At 35.4% G+C, this 24,589-nt stretch overlaps 2 protein-coding genes across 2 annotated transcripts in view; one reads left to right on the top strand and one right to left on the bottom strand.

Annotated features, from left to right (window-relative positions):
- gas6 (growth arrest-specific 6) overlaps window positions 1-1,035 on the top strand; it is a 104,144-nt gene extending 103,109 nt beyond the window's left edge. Inside the window, exon 15 of the mRNA XM_039744664.1 lies at window positions 344-1,035. Coding sequence (XP_039600598.1) covers window positions 344-492 — 149 coding nt within the window. The 3' untranslated portion in view covers window positions 493-1,035. The remainder of the gene's footprint in view (window positions 1-343) is intronic.
- A 4,020-nt stretch (window positions 1,036-5,055) lies between these two features.
- Window positions 5,056-24,589, bottom strand: part of LOC120523388 (transmembrane protein 255B) — a 208,394-nt gene continuing 188,860 nt past the window's right edge. The window contains exons 6-9 of the mRNA XM_039744663.1: window positions 21,156-21,241; window positions 13,555-13,714; window positions 8,276-8,419; window positions 5,056-7,438 (exon numbers count right to left, since the gene is read on the bottom strand). Of these exons, the coding sequence (XP_039600597.1) occupies window positions 7,274-7,438; window positions 8,276-8,419; window positions 13,555-13,714; window positions 21,156-21,241 (555 nt within the window). The 3' untranslated portion in view covers window positions 5,056-7,273. The remainder of the gene's footprint in view (window positions 7,439-8,275; window positions 8,420-13,554; window positions 13,715-21,155; window positions 21,242-24,589) is intronic.

The following is a 24,589-nucleotide window of genomic DNA, read 5'->3' as shown; positions in this document are numbered from 1 at the left end:
AGTGCAATAGAGTAGTAAGGGAAGGTTAGGCAGAAATGAATGATACATTTCAGTATACTTGGAAAAACTACCAATATGTACCAGCCCACTTCAAGCCATGGTAGCAAAGATATATAAATAATTTTCAAAATGACACTGTTTGTTACAAGTGCTGATTGATTAAAGTTAGACGTGTGTGTAAAGGAAAGTGTTTTCTGAACATTAAATTTTACTAGATAATTTTACTCACAGTCTTGTTTTAGGATAATGAGTATTATGCTAGCTATTATCATGAGTTTTTACTGTGACTTATGACTTTTAAAACTATATTTGTAACATTTTTGGATCTTATTTATCTTCCTAGCTGTTCCAGTTATTTCTACACCTGTCTCAGCCTTCTACAGTGGCTGTATGGAATTGCGCATCAATAATAAACTTGTGGATCTGGATGACTCTATCTCTAAGCACAATGACATCCGGTCACACTCCTGCCCAGCCCTATCAGGATTGTAGTCACACATTAACTTGTCTAAGTGGAATGTCTTTAAGCTCTTGTGCCATGCTCAAACTTTAGAACCAAAGTAGCCCTTGTACTTCAGTCCAAACAAATTACAAATTATTTGTTGCTAGAAGTCAACATTTCCTTTACTTCACTGTTGTGCTACCATCAATTCATTATTTTGTATGAGCTACTGAGATTTAATTAATTTTTGAAACTATACTGCTTTGCACAGAAGGTTTGTGATTCTGTAAGATAACTGTATATAATTTTTAATAATGTAATTTTGTTCCCTAGCGTGTAACGCTTATTCGATCCAAATTATAAATATTTAGCTTAAGCATAAATGTCATTGTAATTTCTATAGAGATTAAATAATTTTACCTTGTACTGTTACTTTAATTAATGAATCAGGACACAATGCATATTTACTTTTGAGCAACTGCTTGATTATGTTGACATTTTATAATAAATGATTTGTTTTTATTCTTGAATATTTTTTCTTATTCCAGTTTGAACTGTATTTTTATATCATCCAGGACTGTAAAATGTTTTTATTTATTTTAAACACATTTTCACTTTCATTTTGTAAATTTCTTCTTCATAACCTACAGGTGTGATTAATAGTCTATGTCTAATCATTAATATTTTTTTCACGTTTACCTATTATATAAACAGATAAAACTGAGTAAAATAAATTTTGCTAATATAATGTTACTTGCTGTGATCTTTTACTTTAGTAAAATGATATGTATTCAGGACTTTAATAAATTAATAGATATTGATCATTTAAAGAATGAGATTGGTCTCTATGCATGTGGTGTCAGCCAGGCAAATTCTATTAACTGATAATTAGAAAAAGAAACAAATGTGTTTATAGCCTTCTTCTGTTCCTGTCAAAAGAATTTTTTTTTATCACTTTAGATATCTTGTACCTTTTCCTTTGTGCTAACTACAACATAAATTATGCTTATAATATTGTTTATACACTTAATCTAGAATCTTTTGAATATGTAAACATCTTTCTTGCTGTCGAACTTAAAAGGCTTGCATTTCTTATTTCAGTTTTTGAAAATCTCTGAGTACCTCAGCATGATGGTGGATGACCCTTAGCATCAACTGCCCCTGTTCTGTATACTTTTTTTGTGCAATAAGTTTCAAGATTCAAAACTATGTAGTTGTAAGAGATTTGCTGTTTTATTAAGAGTACTCTATTAAACTTATTTCAGTAATTGATTTAATCATTTTAAGCTATGGGCAGCACGGTGGCGCAGTGGGTAGTCGCTGCAGCCTCGCAGTTAGGAAACCAGGGTTTGCTTCCTGGGTCCTCCCTATGTGGAGTTTGCATGTTCTCCCAGTGTCTGCGTGGGTTTCCTCCGGGTGCTCCGGTTTCCTCCCACAGTCCAAAGAAATGCAGGTTAGGTACATTGACGGTTCTAAATTGTCCCTAGTGTGTGCTTGGTGTGTGGTGGTGTGTGTGTGTGCGCCCTGCGGTGGGCTTGTGCCCTGCCCGGGTTTTGTTTTCGGCCTTGCTCCCTGTGTTGGCTGGATTGGCTCCAGCAGACCCCCGTGACCCTGTAGTTAGGATATAGCGGGTTGGATAATGGATGGATGGATTTTAAGCTACATTAAAGACCACCATAGTTTCAGTATATAATAAATAACAAATAAACAGCAGTCCACTTACTCTCAGCAGGTGATAGTGAAAATGATATTGAAATAAGCTAAACAATACATGTCCTTTTCTTAGTTGTCAGTCTTTACCAATCTGGCAAGAGGAGGTGTCCAAGCCCCACTGGGAATTAGAAAGATTTCAGCAAGTTGTCCAAACTGAAAAATGTTTATACATTCCCCAGTATCTGGCCTCAGGCATGTGATTTTTGTTTTTCTGATTATTAAATACATTAAAGCTCAATGGTTATGTCACAAAGCCCTAGACAAAACAACAATTAAGTGGTAATAGAAATGACATTGATTCTGACAGATTTAATAAAAATCTGACTGGTCTGATTAATCATAGTATACCTCATCTTCATTAAATATGATAATGCATCTGGATGTTTAAATGAACTATTATGGACAAAATACCGTAATTTTGGGAAAGGGCATTTTCTATTATGGTGTATGTGCAGCTTGCACTCTTGTTAATCAGTTTAGTTTTTAATAGATAAAATCATCAGTTTTTTTACATCTATATCTACAAAAATATAGACTAATGTAAAATGTTACAACACTTTGACAAACATTCTAATATTACTAGCCACATGACCTGTCAAAGGCAGGTAATAGAATAAATTAAAAAATTTTCAAATCTCTTGCCCTACATTTACATTCTGTGCTTTTCCTCAGTATCCATGTGTATCAGAACCTCTCTCTTAAGTGTGTTCCTGTAAAGTCTGCTTCTCAGACTTTGTCATTTTGATGTGCCTTGCTCGCCTCTTGTCCACTTTTGTACTTACCATCTTTGAAGCAGACCATCAGCGTGCTTCCTACACCTTTACTCCTCCTCGCATGTCTAACACTCACACTTCCTCTTATGATCGTGTCAACAAAACCAAAATGACCAATCACAGCAAAGCCAAACTGAGCAGTCAGGCTGCTTCAAGGTACTGGACACACACACGGATCTTGGCATTTTATAATATTATAGATGCTGTGGTATGACTATTTCTAGATACAACATCTGGCTCTATAAATATATTTTTTTTGATTTTCATTTAATAATTACAAAAATGGAATATCTACTCTCTATATATAAAAATCCTATGTCTAAAATTGCAATGATTTTGTGCAACGATTTTATGTGCCATTTTTATATTACTTTTTTGTCACGCTTTAAATTGGCTTATTTTAAAACCTACATATATATGTTTGGTATCATTCTTTTCAGAGTTTATCGAACTTTGATGTGATTTTGTTAGATTCAGATACTTATTGCATTTTTAAATTATAAACTAAAAAGTATCAAGAACTCACGTCTCATGGTTAAAGAGATTTAACCATGCATGGAGCCAGAAATAAAAGACAAAGAGTAGGACAGCTGCTGTACAGACTTTTAAATGTTCAAAGTGCCACACGTGATGCAGATTACATGGCGCAGCAGCAAGCCAGCAGCTAATTCAGCAAAGAGGAGGTAAAAAAAACTGTATTTGTTTCCCATTGTATCACCATTTAAGAGGGGTTTTCGTAGGAGTGACCGAGTCTCCTTGGGGTGCGTTCAGCCCCCTCTTCACAACTGGGGGGTTGGCGAGCAAAGCAAGCAGGGGGTGAACGCCCTGGTAAGACATAAAACTGCATGATTTCTATCTAGATAATTAAAAATTTTTGTTTGAAACTGACAAAGGAGCATGACTTTCAAGTTGTATTTTTTTCCTTTTATGGTTAACCACACGTCTGCTACTTTCTGTGAATGACAGTTTGTGATAACCTGTCAATGTATACCATGTAATTACTGAGCAAGGCAAATTAATTAATTTGTTATCTACATTTTGCTGTAATATTTTATATTTATAAAAATGTATTTTTTATTTAGTACTCTTCCATAGGTAAAGGATGTCCTTCTATATGATAAAAATAAAAGAAAATACAAAACATTCAGTTGTAGAAGGTAAGTTAACACAAGAACACATCAGATGTTTCACTGGGACATGGAATCTTGTGCAGCAGAAAGTGGCTTCCCAGCTGTGCTTCTGTTAGGTCCTGCAGTTTTGTCAGGATAGGCTTCTGCTCGTGGTTTCTTGAATTGGGTTAGTCATGTTCAATACAGTGATTGCTTTAAATAAAAAGTAGTAGGTTGAGATTAAACCATTGATTTTGAGAAAATGTTATGCTGTTGGTTCTTTTCAGATAAATTTCAGCAACAAAAACATATCAATCTCTTGAACAGACAGTTGTTGTTAATGTAATAATAAAAACTTCAATAAACATAATTAAACTATTAGATATTGTTTTGATTTTTCAGATATACATTCTCTTTTTTTAAGAAACATTTTCCCTAATAGGATGTTACCTTGTGCTAGTTAGACTTGGGTTGTGATTCTGCTTAAAATTTTGAGTTGTTTCTTTTCGAGTTAACCTTAGATGTGTTAAATAAATAAATAATAAAATATAAAAACAGGTAACTTTAAAAAAAGTACAGTAATTTAAAACATGACTTAAATTCATAGATCCAAGCAATGGGTGTCTGCTTTATTGTCTTATATGTATACGGTTATACACTCCTGATTGTCTGTCCAATAAACTGTATTTAATTCTGGACTATCCTGCTAACACAGAAAGCTGATAATTAACTTTCATATTCACCAAAAATCATGTGAAAACAATCAGCCCATTTGTTAGTTTATAATAGCAATTTTATTATTTAACCAAGAAGTTTGATACATTGGTTTTGACTTACCATACATTCTAGCTTTTCTGTTTCTATGACCAGCCCCTCTCATAATGGCCAAGTCAGTTTCCATATCAGACATGAACAACTGCCTTTCTTTTAAAATTTTCTTCTTTTACATTCAGTGGTCATAACCAGTGTTTTCAAATTTAAATTAGTTTTACTGAGACACTGAAAAATAAAAAGTTTCCTAATATTTAAAAATGTGTTTTTAAAATTTTAAACAAGTTTCAGAAAATCTAAGTATAATTCTACATACATTTTAATACAGACATAAATTCTAGGACATCACATTAGTCCTATTCAGACTTTTTCTCTAGAGCACATATAAGCAATAGAAAAAGAAAGCCAGAAATCTGGATAGAGAGAGTAAAGCTAGTATGATCGTGTCTTAGCTGAAGCTGTGTTAGTTGAGGATGATGCTGATAAAGGGCTGCCAAACATTACTGAATTTTTAAAGAATGCATTTTAGAAGCTTGTTCCGGTAACAATTCCCTTTAATCTGTGCTTATTGCCTAGTTTTATCTTTGAAAGACAGTGCTGAAATCTCAATTTTATGTGAGCCAGAAATGAGAATATGCTTAAATTGCAGGAATTAACAATAATTTTCATTTGCATTTATACAAAATAATCTTACTTCATTACTAATTTATTTTTTTTAGTAAAACCTGTTTTGCAAGTCACAAGTTGTACAAAGATAAGGTGCATTAACTTGTAAGCACAAGTGCTTCTTTTGAATTAACAGTCTGTGTGGTAAGTTTATTTTTGAGATTCCATTTGCCTTAAAGATTAAAGCCTCCAAATTAAAAGTGTACTGGAAAACAATGTGATTCAGTGATACTTAATATATAATATTTTGATGTTTTGGAAATTTGGAGACTCTCTAAGAAAATTTCTATGACCATTACAACATTAGATGTGCTTATTTTTTTTCTTTTGATATAAGATTTTTATCTAATTATGTTTTCGCAGAGCTACACTTACACGTATGTAAAACATCTTCATTGTGTAACATTATTTTTTCATTTAGTTCAAGGTCACGGGGAGACTCAGTGTGGTAAGTACAAGGCAGAAGGCAGAAACTTCCAATTAAGTGTGCAAAGAAGCATGCAAAGGCACTTGAGGACCACAGCTCAGAACCTGAAAATCAGAGCACTAACACATTATACCAAACAAAGTAACTAGAATGAAAAAAAAAAAACATTTTTAAGGTCAGTCATCAGCTGCCATATTCAGTTTTATGATTTTCAATGTAAATCTGCAGACTTGTGAAATAGAGCTGTGGATGATATGTTATACACTAACACAGCAGAATTTTTACATACTGTGTGAATTCATCAGCAGATAAATAATATTGCAAGCAATGTAAGGTATGTACAATACCCAACAAATATATAAAATATAGTTGGAAACATGATAAAGAAACATTTAATACAAACATGTACAGTCCATCTGACGTGAGATCATATCAGCATTTGATGTTGATTTTCACTTTGGGAGTCTTTTTGGGCTATTAAAATTTACATTAAGATCTGAATACCTTTAATTTCAGTAATATTCTAAAAAATACACAGCATATGAAACAAGCATGATTAGTCTGAATTCTAGCTCACAGTTTATGTGGTGGTTTGTTTTTGTGGGTTTTTTCTGTGGCTCCTCCATTAGTTCTACCACGTCCTATGAATTGGTCTTTATGAGTGAGTGTGGGGATGCATGCATGACTGTGCCCTGCAATGGACTAGCACCCAGCCCAGGATTTGTTCTTGCCTTGTACCTAACATGATGGGATAGCCTCCAAACTCCATGACCCTAAAATGGACAGAGCTGGTACTGATGAACATAAATATATATTTACATACACACGCACAAAGAATATGATATTTATATGTATTACATTCTTCAGATCTGATATCTAAGATCCTCCTCACTACTTGTTTGTACTTTCCTATATGGTATATGCAGTACAAAGTTTACTTTTATAATTCAAAACCGAAAGCAATGTAGTCTTTTAAGCATCATTCTGTCACTTCTCTGTAAATAAAAATGTACTGAAAATAACTGGATGCATTAAACAAAACACTTAAGAAGCTACAGTAAATCACACATATGAGAAACACTTCTATTTTTTCTTTTGATGATACAGTATAATGGTAGAAAAACAATTTGCTGAATAACTGTGCTTAATTTGCTTTTGTGCTGACACTTATCATAATTCACTGATTACTAGAATACTGAAATTATTTAGTTATTTAACAGAATTTCAGAAAGAGAAACTCCTTGGCTGAAGTTATTAACTGAAACAGCATATAAACATCAAGTGGGTATTTGAATGCATGAGAAGTGAAATAATCACAACACACCTTAGATGTACTTTTTATTAAGCCAAACTAGTGTCCTGGGTGTTAAAGTCAAGAAGCATAAGGCGGTGGCTTGTCTGCTTGGTTGTATGCTTGTGTAATCAGTGTGGGGGCATTAGGAGAAAGAGGACAACCAGAAGAAGACTGGGGAATTGGCTGATGGTCATCTACAGCAGAACTTTCAGTTGGCGATGGTGCTTGCAAAGGAGTATGATGCTGAAAGACACATAAAAGCCAGAGAAATCATGTTACAAAAAAGTATTGAATTGAGATATTGCCAAAGTAATTTTTGTTGACTTGTATGTTCATATACTATGTGTTTCTGTTGAAAAAGTACTTTGACATACATGTACAGCCTTTTGTCATAGTTTGCTTCATATTGTGGTTCAATGATACTTTACTGCTCTTCATAGACATTGCTAGTGGTTAAAAATGATGGCAGATACTTTGATACAAGTAAAATCATTTGATACTCTAGCATGATGATACAGGAATGGGAAAAAGGGTAGAAAAGTACTGAGTTCAAAATTCAGTCATATACAACTGAGTGGTCATTCTTATCATGAGTGATCCTTTAATAATCCTACAGAGCAGGATACCATAGAATCTTGTCTTCGTGAAACATCAGTGTATTCCTCACAAAAGAATGATGCTGAATCTCTCTACTATGATCTCTAACAATGGTGGTCCTCTTTCTTGGTGCTTGACTTTATACTAACCTGTCAACTTTCTTAGCAACTACATGTACATTTGGGGTTTTAAAAGTCCTTATGACCTAAGGTTAGAATTTGTAATGCAATTTGGCCATTTGTGTGTTAATGGTTTAGAGATTGAATGAATAAATGTTTTTTTTTTATATATTTTCATGAAATTCTTAGCAAAATGTGTTTCCTATGTCATGCAAAATATAAATATGCACACACCTTTTTACAAGCAATTATAAAGCATACAGCATACCGTGTGAAGTGCTAATTGAACAACTTAAAGGGTATGCTTGCTTGAGCTATTAAATCGACTTAACTCATCTTTCCTTCTCCCTCTGATATGATTTACCTGGTGTGGCAGTGAGTAGTTTGGGTATGCCGGGAGAGCTTGGGTAGGTGCACAAAAGCCAGTGTAGGTCATCATCTGTTGGGCAGGGTTGTAGAGAATGTGAGGAGGTGGTGCTTGGCTAAAAAGAAGCTGAGAAGAGGCTGCCTGTAAATAAAAAGAAAATATACAATTATGTTTAATAATGTATAACTGAGCAATCCATTATTAAGACTTTAAGTCAAACAACCCATTATGGTGATTATCCTTTGTTTTGTAATATTTTTAACAATGACTTAACATAACATAAGAGGTGATGAGGTGACCAAGTCATGTATGTGTTTTCTTTAGGTGTTCTTGTTTCCCAATTACAGTTTTTTGCCCTTCTCCACTTTAAACCCATCTGGGAGTACATCAAACACTGCTGTTAATGGATTAGGAGGGATTGTGACACCAAGGCTGTCTGACAGGCATTTAAAGATTTTTCTCCAAAATGATGTTAATTTGGTGCACAACCAAAACATATGGCCCAATGAGGTGGGAGCTTGATTGTAACATTCACAGGTTGAATCTTGCCCTGGAAACATTTTTTGACAATTTTAATACTAGAATTACCAAAGCCTATGAAAAAATCGTAAATCCGTCCCGCCTTAAATCCCTTCGCACCTCCTCGTCAGCCTCTTTTGTCTTGTAAATGTGTCGATAAGCACCAAGCAGCCTATCACAACCAAACCGCTGCACAGTTTTCTCAGCTCAAGTCTGTTTACCTGCGTGTCAATTGCTTAGAGTTGTATAGAGTGAGAAGTCAAGCAAAATGACACCTTTTATAAATACTGTATAAAATAGTTATTTGGAACACATGCATTTCATGTGTGTTCTGTGTCTACAACAATCTATTAAAACACTTTGTTAAAACAGAAACATTTTTCATGTTTTAGTAATAATTGACAAAATGTAGAAATGAAGCATATAATGTTTGAAGCCTGAAGACCAAATATCAAAGAAACACTTTCACAAAAGGTACAAATATAACAGAACAAGTGTGCTTCTATTCAAGAATATAACTGCAGAAAAAGAACCCGCGTTAGAGTGCGACATTGACACCCCTTTGATATGACTGCTTTGGTGGCGCAACAGTAACAACTGTTGACTGGTAATCAAAACTTCACGGGTTTGACCCCGGACGACTCTGTTTTGAGAAGTGAGCTGCTCTTATTCTTACAATTTTAGAATAAAAACATACATTTGATTTGAGTCTGTAACAGCTGGTGTAAATGTATTATACTTGTAAAGGTTAGCTTTTTTTTTTTTTTTTTCAGTTTTATTCTCTCAGTCGCTTTCACGCTTCCCCCGATCTGACACTGCTGTTTTTACACGTCCTATATTAGAGGTGAACTCAGATGAGGATGAGGATTCTACATCGGATAAAGAATGCACGTTTCACTTTTGCTGTCGCTGTACATTGTATATGTACAAGCGAAACTCTGCAGTCTACTTGTGATTTTACACTGTAGGAAGATAAGTAAATTAATAAAGGTAAATAGGTAAATAACATTCGATCTTGCTCTTATATACAACGTACAGTGACGGCAGCTTCCACCTGCAGCTATAGACTCTTCAGTACGCAAGTGACTCTCCACTCTAGTGTTTAGATCTGGACAGTGTATGTGCCCAAAAAAGAAGTCTGACTGCATTCTTGTACCATTGCTTACAAACTGAACTGTCAGAGTGCACTTTTCATGGCATTACACATGTACTTTTTGAGCATTCCCGTGACGATCAAACATGGGAAGCTCTGCAGTCTACTTGTGACTTCACAATGTGGGAAGTAAGTAAATACTTCCTACATTGGTTCCATATTCTGACCGAGTGAAGCACAAGGGGTTGTTAGTATATTGGTGATGACTTGTACTTATTGGGGTACAAAGCAAGGAATATAAAGAAGTACTGCAGGATTTTATTTCTATTGCAGACCAAGCCTGTGTATGTTCATCTATTTGTGTCCATGTCCAGGTTTTTATAGCTTGTATATTTGCTGCCCAGTAATAAAACTGAAAGTTAGGTACAGCCATGCCACCTTCCACCTTAGGTCTTTGTAGGGTAGCTCTTTGGATACATGGATGTTTTGAATTCCAAATAAATGAGGTTATGGTTGAATCCAATTTCTTAAAAAATGATTTATTGATGTATATTGGAATGTTTTGATATAAAAAGAAGCTTAGGAAGGATATTCATCTTAACAATGTTAATTCTTCCAGCTAAAGTGAGATGAAGGGTAGACCATCTATGCAAGTCTTGCTTTGCCCTACAGATGGCAAAATTTTGTTGATAAAGAGCTTTATGTTTACTTGTGATGTTTACCTCAAGGGATTTAAACTGATTTGCAATGATAAAAGACAAGGTGTCCAATCTAATATTGTGTGCTTAAGAATTCACTGGAAAGAGCACACTTTTTTTCAAATTAATTCTGAGACCAGAAATCTTTTGAAATTCTGTTAGTGCTGTTAGGGCTGCAGGCACAGTATTTTGTGGATCTGATATACAATATACAGTACCATATCATCTGCATATACAGAAATTTTCTGTTCAAGTCCTTCTCTGATAATCCCCTTTATCTCATTTTTATCATGGCTCTGCAATCCATACTAGTCCCTACTATTCTCTGCTGTTCTTTTTACTTTTTTTTGTGGTGGTGATCAATCCCATCACCATCTGATCAAGGCACCATGCAGCCCCTACATTGATGGATTGAAGGCCAGATGTCCACATGACAATCACCATCTAATTCTTCCATGTGAAGCCTGAAAACCACGAGGACTGATTCAGATCATTTATGTTAGGTAAAATGCCTAGTGGGGACAGGGTGGTCTCTTTGTCTTGGATCCCCTGCAGATGTTGTTTTTCTCTGGCCCATCTAGACTTTTTTTTTGTTTTTTCTGCCCTCCTGTCCATCTGACCCTACTTTATTCTTTCTTACTTAGTATTGCCTAATCTTATTTATGTTACATATACAGTGTTCCCTCGCTATATCACGCTTTGACTTTCGCGGCTTCACTCTATCGCGATTTTTTCTCATACACGCTTACGTCACTACGCATGCGCTTTCTGAGAGCTTTTGTCTAAGCCCCACAATGGCTCCTAAACGTGCTGCTTTTTCTAAGGCTTCTGACAATAAAACTAAGTGCCGGAGGAAGATGCTTACTATCCAGGAGAAGGTGAAACTCTTGGATATGATCAAAGATGGCAATACCCTACAAAAGCCTCCTCACGCATATGAAAAGACAGTGCCAGCAACTGCCTATCAAGATGTTCTTCAACCACGCACCCAGATACCAACTGCCTACTCTTAGTACTACTTCAGCGGAAGAAGACAACGATGCACCTGCTGAAGATACTGCACCAACCTCTGAAGACTCTCCTACTGAGGTTGTGCCTTCATAGGTTAGTGGTTTTGTGTAAGAACTGTGTGTGTGTGTAATTAAATGTACAGTACAATAATCTACTATATAAAAGCGGTCGGGATTGCCCTTCCTTCCCGTGAGTGCAAAGCGTAACGGTATTCCGCTTATCACAGACTTACTACTTGCGGCTTAAGGTACGAAGCGAGGCGATGTGAGCAGAGTTCTGGTGCTCCCATTGTTCCCTTGCTTTTGTGCGCGATGTGCTGGAAAAATAGACAAAATTATTTCTCTGGAAATAATTCATGTTGATGGAGTAGAAATGCCTCACCGCATAGTAAATATCAGGGGAGATGGTGCTTGCTTATTCTCATCTATAGCTTATTTAGTGCATGAAACTCCATCTTTAGCGGTACAGATTCGGGCTGACATTGTATGACTTTGGACAGGCACTCGAGGGGATAAAAAAACTTAGGTTTTCGGGAGATGTTATGAATGGGCACTTTAATGTTCTCATTCCCTACACTTAAATGCCTGATGTATACATGGAGCGCACAAAAATTGAGGGTAAAAGTTGGTTGCCTTAAAAGGCGAGTGCGCCTAGTAATATGATATTTGTAACATCTAATATGTCTTATTTTCTCTTATTTTGTCTAATATATTGGGTAATACGAGTGTAATGGTGACTAAATTTCATGTCTAGAGGGCTCTAATAATGTTAAAAAACGTATTTATAAGGTTTTCTATACTCTAACTGCAAAAATATTCGATTTATAAATAAAGAATCCTATTTCGCGAAAATTCATTTATTACGGTAGAGTCTGGAATGGATTAACCGTGATAAACGAGGGTTCACTGTAAACTTTTCTTTCTTCATCTGGTAAAGCACTTTGAGCTACACTATTCGTATGAAAATGTGCTATATAAATAAATGTTGTAGTTGTTGTTGAAACACAGTGTATTGTGTTCATGACTTTAGATCACGTCCTGTATTGTAAACAAAAATATTTTTAACTTATACTGTACAAAGTAAAAATATTTTATTTATTGTTATAGCTGAAAATAAACTTAGGGAAGGAGAGTCAATTAAAAGTTCATTCTTTTCTCATCTTTCTTTCTCCAGCACAAGTTTTTAGCGAGTTGCTCTCTATTCTGGAAGCAAATGGTGCAGGACTAAAAGGAAAGTCACCTCATCTCAAACACCACAAAAGAGATATGAAATTCTTTTGTAAATTAAATGATAATGGCAATATGTTAACTTTGTATCATGGGTAAGTCAAAAAAAGTGCTTATTTGGGATACCAGGGCTGTTCTTATAAATGAGTTACTGCTAAGATGTTTTGGCAAGAGTTACAGTTTAGAATTATTACAAGCAATGTTCTGTAACACTTCAGTAAGCATATTATGAATAATGGTATTAATTAGTATTATTAAATATTAATACATCATATTACATTTTAAAATAACAATGTTCTGCAAATTAATAAGTATAATTTATTAGCCTGCTATATAACACATAATATACAGCATACATATTTGCATGATATACAACAAAGTAAACTAAATCCTAATAAATTCATTTTCATGTTTGTAATAACTGGTTATTGTTAATACCATAATAACCATAATAAATGCTTACAATTAACAGCTGTTGTGAAGGATATTAAACAAATGTATTACCACACATTTTACCTTTAATAGACATTAATTTGAGAAAGAAGTGAATGCACATGACACATCTGTATTATTTATTTATTTATTGTTAAAAAATATATATTCCTGACATTTAATTTAACATACGTATTAAAAAATATGTCCAAACTCTGCTGACTTTTAAGTGCTTTCATGATTTCCAGAACTTTCTCAAGAATTTTAGAACAGATTCAGACAAATCAACCAACATACCATGTCTTTGAAAGCTCCTAGAATAGCAGCTGTGACGATCCCTAGGAAGAGGCTAAGAATGTTTAGCACAACAGAAGCCCAAAGCAGACGGTAAAGATGGGTGACATCCATGCACCTCTTAACAGCCGTGAATTCGTAGAACTCAGTGAAATGCTCAGGACTATAAACAAACAGGCAAACACATACATGATATTATTGTCATTTAAGTCAAACTTACATACAAACTTACAAATTATACATATATAATGCAAAGTTGACTGACTGACTGATTCACACTCTTGTCAACAAAAACACTATTCACTTTTTAGCTTAAAAGCTGTAATTTGGCACGATGGTACATCTTTGCCATAGGTACTGTATCCATTAAAAAAGGAACAGTTCAATATAACAATTTAGAGGTAAACCCCACCAAAATAGAAAAACTAAATGCCCCAAAATCTCAAAAATGCTTTAACAGATTTAATATATATTTGGTGTCATTATAGAAAAAAAGAAAATGAGTCAATATGTGTGTTTTATTTGTTGATATTTGATGTTAATAGTGTTTTAGCAAGTAGGTCACTCTAATGTGCTGTCCCCTTTTCACCACATGTGCTGACAGCAATTGCATGGAGTAATGGGGTGGGCCGGTTTATGCAAATGAAAATGCAAAGTGAAAGGAGCAAAGTTCAGCAAAACTCGAAGAAGACACATTTAGCAAGTGAGCTATAAAGCTCAAGTGCTTGCCAGGTGCTGTGGCTGTGAGTGTACAGTGATCCCTCGCTATATCGCGCTTCGACTTTCGTGGCTTCACTCCATTGCAGATTTTAAATGTAAGCATATCTAAATATATATCACGGATTTTTCCCTGGTTCGCAGATTTCTGCGGGCAATGGGTCTTTTAATTTATGGTACATGCTTCCTCAGTTTGTTTGCCCAGTTGATTTCATACAAGGAACGCTATTGACGATTGGCTTAGAAGCTACCCAATCAGAGCATGTATTACGTATTAACTAAAACTCCTCAATGATATACGATATGCTTCCTGCGCGGTGCTTGATTGTTTGCTTTTCTCTGTCTCCCTCTGACATTCTCTGCGCCTGACGGAGGGGGTGTGAGCAGAGGGGCTGTTTGCTCATAGGCTGTTTGCCTAGAGGATACAGATGCTCCTGTAAAAAATGCCGCTTTATCGCGGAGCTTCGGCATAAAAAAGCCCACAAGCACGTATTGATTTTTTGATTCTTTGCTTTTCTCTCGCTCGCGCTCTCTCTTTATCTCTTTGACATTCTCTGCTCCTGAAACCCATTCCTTTGAAGAGAAGATATATTTGCATTCTTTTAATTGTGAGAAAGAACTGTCATCTCTGTCTTGTCATGGAGCACAGTTTAAACTTTTGATTAAAGGGTGTTATTTCATGTCTAGAGGGCTCTAATAATGCTAACAGTGTGGGAGAGTTTATAAGGGCTTAAAATATATAAAAATAACCATACAAACATATGGTTTCTACTTTGCGGATTTTCATCTATTGCGGGGGGTTCTGGAACGCAACCCCCGCGATCGAGGTGGGATTACTGTAGTTAATTTTCCACAACTGATCCTCTACGAAAGTTATTTAATATATATTACTGCCCTTCCCCCTTCGTCTTATTTGAAGCCTTGAGGAAAATACTAATGTGGGGACTACAATTCCCATCAGCCAGTCTGCTTCACACAATTTCATGAGTATTCACAATGTTTAAATAACAAAATCGATAAATGGGGCAGGTCATCAAAGGTAGCAGCTGCAACTTTTTTTTCTCAACCATTTTGGGATAAAAATTTAATTGTCTTGCTGGATTACAGCGTTTATCTTACAGCACGTCTTTTTGTTTCAGCTTCAGCTCCCCCTACTACAAAAAAGCTTAAGAATCTCCAAATCCAAAAACTTGCCTGCATTAAGTTTCACTGTTGCAAACTTTCACGAGATGTGACATATTCAAAAGGACACTCTGTTTTGCTTATTATTACTTTGGAATGTCTAGTTAATACATAATAATCTTTTACAATTAATTAAAAGTGTATATATATATATATATATATATGTATATATATATATATATATATATATATATATATATATATATATATATATATATATATATATATATATATATATATATATATATATATGTATATGTGTGTGTGTGTGTGTATGTATGAAGCCATAACAGAATCAAGTATTAAACTCAAGGAAAAGGATTCAATAAAACTCAAGGGTTAACTAAATGTAACTTAAAGCACAAGAGGTCTCTGCCTCATCTTAGAGAAGTTACCAATGTAATTTTCTAAGGTTAGAATGAGGTAAACGAGTAACAAACACCCCTCCAGAAAGCGGGGATAAATTAATGGAAAAGCCCATACACCCTTCCTATGATTACTTACTCCAAGGACTGATACATTTGTGCATAATTCTATGCAAATAAACAATTGTTATGTATTCTCATCTGGGCTCCGTGAGTGCCTTCTTTGAAAATGGAGGACATTTTTTTCCACGATATTACCTATTGTGATGTTATGTTTGACATAATCTACAAAGTGAGATTCAGGCAACTGGACAGTGACGGTGTGATACAGTTGGCTATTCACACACTTCATTTTGCTTTCTCCAGCATTTGTAATAATAAATCTGAGATAAACTTATTACACTACGCTCTTTTAATCAGTGCATACCCTTGCATTTTTGAAAAAACCAACACTGTTGCACTTAGTCATTAAGTTCACAGTACCAATCAACTGTCAGCTCTTTTTGAAGTTAAAAAAGAGAAACAAATACACATCAAAACTTAACTGATGGAGCCAAGCCATGACTGACCAGAATGAAACATGATTTTTTTCCTGTAGCTGATAGAGATGTTGTTTTTCAGAATGTGATAAAAAAAAAGAACAGGACTTTGCTTTTGAATGAGTAAAAGTAATCAGTAACTTTTGTTTTTTTTTTGTTGGTAGACAAACCAATTCAAACCACTGTTTCTGCGGAAGTACTAAGTCTTGTGAAAGGCATCTCCTATGAGGTATGTCTATTTTAATTTACTAGGTATATTTTAATAAAATGCCTATTGTTATCATGATGTCTGTATGTCTGCCAGTCTGTCTGTCCTCAAGAAACAACTCAGCTCCTAATAGACTGATTTGTCACATTTATTTCTCAAGAAATTTTGCCAGAAAAGTTGAGATATCTCAGAGTGCTAGTTCAAATTGTTAAAATTTAAAAAATATTGGCTAATTTAAAAACCTGTTTTAAAACAGAGATACATTTTGTGCATCCTCAATTATTCATATATTTACTCTCAAATTTACTTTGAGAAAGATTATTTTAGCTAGTATATTTATTCTTTTACACCACTTCTTATTGCAAAACAAATCCCCAATTTAATTTACTGAAACGACTGCAGCACTTGCACATGGCTGAAAAGTCACAAACATATCTGCTGCTTACATGTGCCTTGGCAGATTTCCACATAGAATTGAACTCTCTTAGCCCTCTCCTGAAAATCTGTTTTAACCCATATTATAGGTGCCTGTAAATACTCCAGTCTCCAATCATTCATTTCAGATTGTTACTCCCTGAAAGAGTTTTGCCATGGGTCTCACCATTGACCCTTGTTGGTGCTCTTCCGTGGTTGTACATTCCAGATGTTTTTATACATTTTAGTAGTGCCCCAAGAGTCCACTTTTTTCTCTCTTTTATATTTTGTGCCTCTTCAAAGCCACAAGGCTCTTTGTGATGTAAATTTTATCACCAGTCATGTCACAAAGACATGCACTTCTGTGACCACATACATTAAGCTTTTTGTGTCCACACGGTCCTTTGCACACCAACATGCGCATATGTGAGACAATAAAAGATGGACACATTTGAAAAGAAGGCCAGTGCTCATATTTGGAATGACTCTTCACCAGCGCAGTGCTATGCAAACATGAACAGGGCGTGCATCTTCTTTCACGCAACTGCATCTGCACCGGTCTGCATGTGTTCACTTTTGAATTATAAATGTTCCTTAACATTACTTTGCTTTTCCAGATTTCTCTCCCACTGGACCTCTAGTCTCTCTTTCCATCATCCATGCAGTGGAGGTTGTTTAGTATGGAAATAAATACTGCAAAAGCATCTCTAGCATTTCCTTTGGAAACTGATCTCTTTTTTATTTTACTTATGTCTTGTTTGCAAGCTTAATTTTTCAGTCTTACTGTTTTGGAGCTCTCAGTGGCAATGATCAGCAGGTCATCCAATCTATATATTGCAAAATGCGGTATTGGGTGGCCAGTGAATGCCATCACTCTCTCTCTCTCTTACTTTTCATATATTTTGTTGTCAGGGCTTTAGTTCCCTCCTAGGTTATGCTCTGTTTTATATTTGCCCTCAACCAATAGAGCTAACTTTGTGGTTCGGGTGGGGCATCAAGGGGAGAGGGATTATAACTACTGATAGTTGTTACCATTGTTTCTCATTTCATTGCTTGTTTTATGGAAACTTGTTCACTATTCTCTTTAGTTCATTATTGCTATTTAAATTCCAATTAACATTTGGTCAAAAAAAACAAAGACACAGTGTAACTCTCCAGTTAATATGAACTGCAGTTATACATACATCATTCACAACCACAACTAACAATAATACAGCAATCAATGTCCTATTAACATCTCTTGAGTTGGAGTCTGGTTTCTGTTAAAGCTAGTTCAGCCACAACAAGCCTATTTGGGCTCAATTTTACAATTACATAATACTGGAACATGCCATACAAACACTTAATAATCATCGGAAGAAATTATTTTAATTAATGGAATTATTAGTTAAGTTGTACATGAACCACAATGACAAAGTGTATTTATTATAAAAATTAATGCAAACAAATGTTAAGATTTTAGGTCGGAACGTTTACTCTAGAAGAAGAAGACATTAATTCAAGCAATGGAATTCACTTCACACAGTAATCTAATAGTTATTCATGTCTGTTTTGCAGTGCCTAGCCATGAAAATTATCTTGGCAGCATATTTGAAACTGTGGCCAACTAAAAACTTGTTTAACAAGGAACTGGCAAATGAACACTGTAAACAAGTTAAAGCTCAGTGATTCAAGCCAACACAAGTAAGAGATTGACTTTCTTAATCGTGTTTTTATTCTGCATTAGCTTCCTTTGAATGACTCATAATAATTGTAGCCATCATTTTCATGGAAATAATGATTTAAAAATATTGTCTAGTAATAATAGAGTATAAATAAAGCAAAACATATATTAATAATTCCAAAAAAGTTGGAGTAGCAATAGAGCTCTTGACACAAATCTAAACAAAGTGAGGAGAGCAAAATTAATAAAATAAAAAAAATATTTTCTTCACTACTAGGCCTACCTAATAAAGTGTGGTAGATTTAATTTCCTAGCACTGGTGAATTAAACATAATATCACTTATGTAAAACTACAGTTACTAAATGATATCAGATGGCACTAGTATGTATTGTGTAGGCTATCATAATTTATATAATAATAGGGGGCTCTGGCCCCTGCTTGCTTGGCTCGCCCACCCCCGAGCTTGGTTAACCAGATATACAATTTAAAGAGATTGTCATTTTCATGGGAACTGTTACATATGCATTATTTTCACTTTTACTTTAAAACTTTAGTAAAAATGATATTTGGAATTAACATTTCTTCAAGATCGCATTGAATTTTGATTATGTGTTTGGACTTACATCGTGACAACGCAACGTATAACTGCCTGTGAGTGAATATCGACTCTTTCTCTCTAATAAATAAAACAACTTTTTTGAATGTTTGTCCATGTTCTTTCTTCTTTGCTTAGTCAATGACGTGTAATCTAGAACGTATAACATTATTGTCCTGATGAAATTTATAAGAGCTGAGAACACAGGAAGTGTGTCTGCCAAAAGCATTCACTGAGCTGAGGTTAGATGACTGAGGTTTTGTTTGAAAATGGTTGTAAGTAGGTAGTGGCTTGAAAGAATCTCATGTTAAAGTCTCCGTCTCACGGGACTTCATACCTCGCCAACGTTTTTGGAATCTTTTAATTCTCGCTGGCAACACGAATTAGGCGATTTACAAGTCTCCAAGTTAAAGTTTAAATCCGAACAATATATTCAATCTCTTTTCGCTGTTCTGCTATTTCACCGAGTAATAATTTCCATTTGTTTGCGCTAATGCGATCTTTACTATCCTTTTTCGAATTTTCATACTTTCGTTATCTGTAACCTGCTCATCATGTGTACCGCACCAAAATTTTTGAATTCTTTACGACGTTCTACTTTGTCATCTGCTCTTTGTCTTTTATTTCGGGCCCCGGGCATGGTTAAATCTCTTGGCACAAAGACTCGTCTCGCAGGACGTGTAAGTGTCTCTTCGGGAAAATCACGTCTTGTCTCCTTCCAAGATTTTTTTTTATAATAGAGAGATATTTTTAAGGAGAAAGTCTTCTACATTGTGTATGTTCGAGATGACACCCTCTCACACCCATGTACTACATTAGTGGCTTTTTTTAGTGGCAGCACACAAAGCGTATGTTAACCAGGTCTGGATTAAAACTATCATGTAATTGCGGAGAAAATGCACAAGCAGACAATTTGTATTGAGTGGTTCATGAAGAATGACATGCGTGTCTTAGCTGGTCAGACTAGCTGTAGACATCTTCAGCATGATATTATTGGGGATTGGTAAAATGTATAGAATAAGCATACATTATAGTGATGAGTGGAACTCTCAAGTGGTGTTTCTGGCAGTGTTGTACAATTGATGCTTAAATCTTGTTTGTATGTGATTTTGCAATCATGATAAAGAAAAATTAGTAAAAAGAGTGTTTTTAAAGTTTTTTGGGGTTAGACAAATTTTCCCACATTGCTAGGGGTGTGGTGTCTAGGATTGTGGCCAGTGTGTAATCGTTGAGACTGGAAAAGGTTGACTTGGGGTTCCTTTTGTTATTTGGTACAAACCTTTTAATAAGATAAAAATAATAATAAAAAAACAAAATAAAAATCTTTTGTTATTGTGCTTCTCGTGAGTTTGGTTTGATCTCTTTTCCTGTGTTTTTTTAACTTTGGTTCTTGGCTCCCATAAGGATTTCATTGCTAGGATTATTTTATTGGTTTTGGTCTCATTTCTACACGATCCTCCCAGTTTAGCTCAGTAAACAAATCACCTGTCTGTTTCTCGGCAGGAGCCTTGCTTTTGTTTTGATGTCCTTCTTTCTTTTTTGACTGTCTTTGGAATACAGAGTTGCATAAGAAAACAACATTTATTTTACACCTAGTCATGCCTGTGTCATCATCATTGGCTGACCCTGATCTGCGTTGCACTCCAAGTGACCATGGCTGGTTGCGGTTCACAGGATGGGATGTTGTGACTGTCAGACAGTTTAGCTTTAACTAATCTTAAAGGCTGTAATAGAGGTGCAACCATTGCAATGAAAACCTCTGTTAAGTAAGCACTACCCAGAATCAAATACGTGGAAACACCTTAAAATGCAGAGTTTATGGCAAACATTGTAAGACACACAGCAGTTCAAGATCTCAGTAATTTACAGCTGTTAACATAACAAAGAAAATGAGAGTAAATTATAGATGAGGCCTCTTACTTGTCACAATTGTAGAGGTCACAGCAGTAGCAAGTGTTACTTCTGACCTTCATCTGACAGGCAGTGCTTTGGTTGTAACACGTGACCTGTAAGAAAACAAAGTCAGTTAAACAGAAAAAAAGGACACATCAGCTGCAGACTGAGGAATATCTCTTTATTTATAGGAAGCTTAGTAATGTTGAGTCATATGAGCACACAACAGTAAAACACACAGCTGAACAGTGTAATGCTGTAATTGGCTGTTTTATCTGTTCTGAAGCCATAACATGTGGGGAAGAGTCCAGTTGTTTTGTTTTATAATTTCATAGCAAGACAACTGGAATGCACAGAAGGAAGACAGGCTGGGCCAGAGGTCCCAAAGGGCAGTGCTGACTAAGGTTTTTGTGTCAGTGTATGGTCACTATTGAGTAAATATATTCCTAAAGTTATACTGTGAATCAGTTATCTGAACTGTTGGGGTATGATGGGATTGTAAAAACGGTAAAAAAAACTTTTAAATTGCAGGAGAACATTTGTTTTAAAATGTCATCCTGTCACTTACTTGTCTATGAAACAATTCAATTTTGTCTATTTGTTAAACTAAATATAAATGGAAGTTATTATTATGAAAAAAAACTTCCCCCCGTTATTTTATCCTTTTATGCCATATCTCCTTATTTTATGACTGGTCTGTTTCTCTCTTTGTAAACATCATCTCAGAATTTCTTTCCTTAATTGTTCCAGATTATCTGCAGAGTATCTGTGAGAGCTACTGTAAGTAGCTAGTTTGTGTGAGAGCCGCTGTATAAAGAATCGTTTCCTGATTTCAGTCTTGAATTCTCTTCATTCTTTGCTCCATTAGATTCTTGAGTAAGATTAGCAAAAAGAAATCTGCAGTTAATTATTAGCACTTTTTAGTCATTTGCAAACTTAGGCTGGGTCAGACAAAAACAAGTAATTTCTCTTTCTTTTATTATTTTACAGCACACTGATAAAAATTTTTACATTTTGAAAACACTGTTACTTGATTTCTTTTTTTCCAATATTCTCATAAATTATATTTATATATTAACTGCTTGTGTATATTTTTTAGAAAATAAGCACATTGTTTCAATATTTTGTTTATTCCTCCATTATTCAGATGTATTTCAGTTCTTGGTTGGAGAAGTGTGCTGGGCTTGGCTGCACCAACCCCACACTAATACACTAAAAGAAATTTTAGAAATAATCAACCTAACTTTTTCATCTTTGATATGCAGAAGGAAAACTAGAGAGTATGGAAAATGAAAGACAGTTACAACTCCATCTGTTATGATTTCAGCTGTGCTAATTTCTTTGTTTTGTCATTTTCCCCATCTCTGTTGCATTTGATTTGTGTGTTTTTATTTGTTCTGCATTATTTTAATAAATCTGCTCCCTTAACACAACCTTTATTAATAAAGACTCTCAAGTGCTGCATTATTCAATCTGCAGTTTCCTGAGAGTCCTATGTAAGTTGCCTGCTGCCAAAGCCACTTTGCTATGGCATTAGTCTGATTTGTGCATCTGTGCTCTTCAGTTTCTTTTTGCACTTCTCCTCTTTGAGGGCTTGCAGTGTTTCATTTTTGCCATTTTTTGTTTTTTAATTTGTTTTTTGGTTTTAAAGTCTGTTTCATTTTCCCTTTCTGCCCCCTGGTTTACGCCGGAACTTCGTCTTATGAAAGCGAAAGGCCGGCAATTAGAGCGACTCTATAAAAAAACTGGGCTTGCGGTTCACAAAGATATGTACAGTATTTCCACCATCTTGCACATTACAGGGATTGTATTAATCAAACTAAATCTGCCTACTATTCTAATATAATCAGCATAATCGAAGGCAACACTAAATCATTGTTCTCACTCCTCAAATGTGTCACCCAACCCCCTGATTTGTGGCCATCACATCTCTACTCTTATGCCTTTTGTAATTCTCTGATGTCATTTTTTATGAACAAAATCGAGAGTATCCACCACTACCTTGCTTTGCAATCCGCTCACACTACTCCTTCTGAATTCTTCCCATCTACTCACCCTTTTTCTTTCTTTCAATTTCCCTCCACCTTAGAAATATCAGATATAATTCTTCATTCTAAATCATCCACCTGTCTGCTTGACCCCTTACCTACATCACTTGTTAAAGCCTGTCTTCCATCTTTACTCCATATTATATCTGTTATTATCCATTCTTCTATTTCAACTGGAATTGTTCCTACTTCACTCAAAACTGCTATAATAACCCCAATCTTAAAAAAAATCGGCGCCGATCCTGCTAATTTTAACAACTTGCATCCGATCTCTAACCTACCTTTCTTATCTAAAATTCTAGAAAAAGTGGTAGCCAAACAGCTCCACTCTCACTTATCTCTGAACAACCTGTATGAACAATTCCAGTCTGGTTTCCGCCCCCTCCATAGTACTGAAACTGCATTAATCAAAATAACTAATGATCTTCTAATGGCAGCAGACTGCGGCTTACTCTCTATTCTCATTTTACTTGATTTGAGTGCGGCTTTTGACTTAATTTCTCATTCCATTCTTCTCAATAGACTATCTTCCATTGGTGTCACCCATAATGTCTATAATTGGTTCAGTATCCTACCTTTCTGGCGCTCTCAATTCATACAGCTCAAATCATTTTCATCTCACTCTGTATCTGTTACTACAGGCGTGCCTCAAGGCTCTGTCCTGGGCCCCCTTCTGTTCACTATCTATCTCCTTCCTCTGGGCAATATCTTCAGGAAATATAATATTCATTTTCACTGTTATGCAGATGACACCCAGCTTTACTTTTCAACTTCACCTACAATTACCCTCCCACCTACCGCCCTTACTGACTGCTTGGCCGAAATCAAAAACTGGTTTACATTTAATTTTCTTAAACTCAACACTGATAAAACAGAGATCCTTCTCATTGGTACAAAATCCACATTATCCAAATTCCACAACTTCCCCTTTATAATTGATAACTGTACGCTATCTCCATCCTCTCAGGCCAAAAGTCTTGGTGTCATCTTGGATAATAATCTCTCCTTTCTTTCACACATCAATACTATTACACGATCTGCTTACTTCCACCTACGCAATATCAACCGTCTCCGTTCCTCTCTCACCCCACACTCTGCTGCAGTTCTTGTTCATAGCCTTGTCACCTCTCGCTTGGACTATTGTAACTCTCTTCTTTTGGTCTCCCTCAAAAAACTCTTCACAAACTTCAACTAGTCCGGAACTCAGCTGCCCGTATTATTACGCGATCTCCTTCCACTCACCACATCACTTCTGTTCTGCATTATCTTCACTGGCTCCCTATCAAGTTCCGCATTGAGTTTAAAATCCTTCTGCTAACCTTTAAAGCTATTCATGATTTAGCCCCTCCATATCTGTCTGACCTTCTCCACATTGTCACCCCTTCCCGTACTCTTAGATCATCATCCTCAATT

Source organism: Polypterus senegalus, chromosome 2 (genome assembly GCF_016835505.1).
Source record: "Polypterus senegalus isolate Bchr_013 chromosome 2, ASM1683550v1, whole genome shotgun sequence".
Classification (NCBI taxonomy): domain Eukaryota; kingdom Metazoa; phylum Chordata; class Cladistia; order Polypteriformes; family Polypteridae; genus Polypterus; species Polypterus senegalus.
This window is presented reverse-complemented; position numbering and strand designations above follow the sequence as displayed.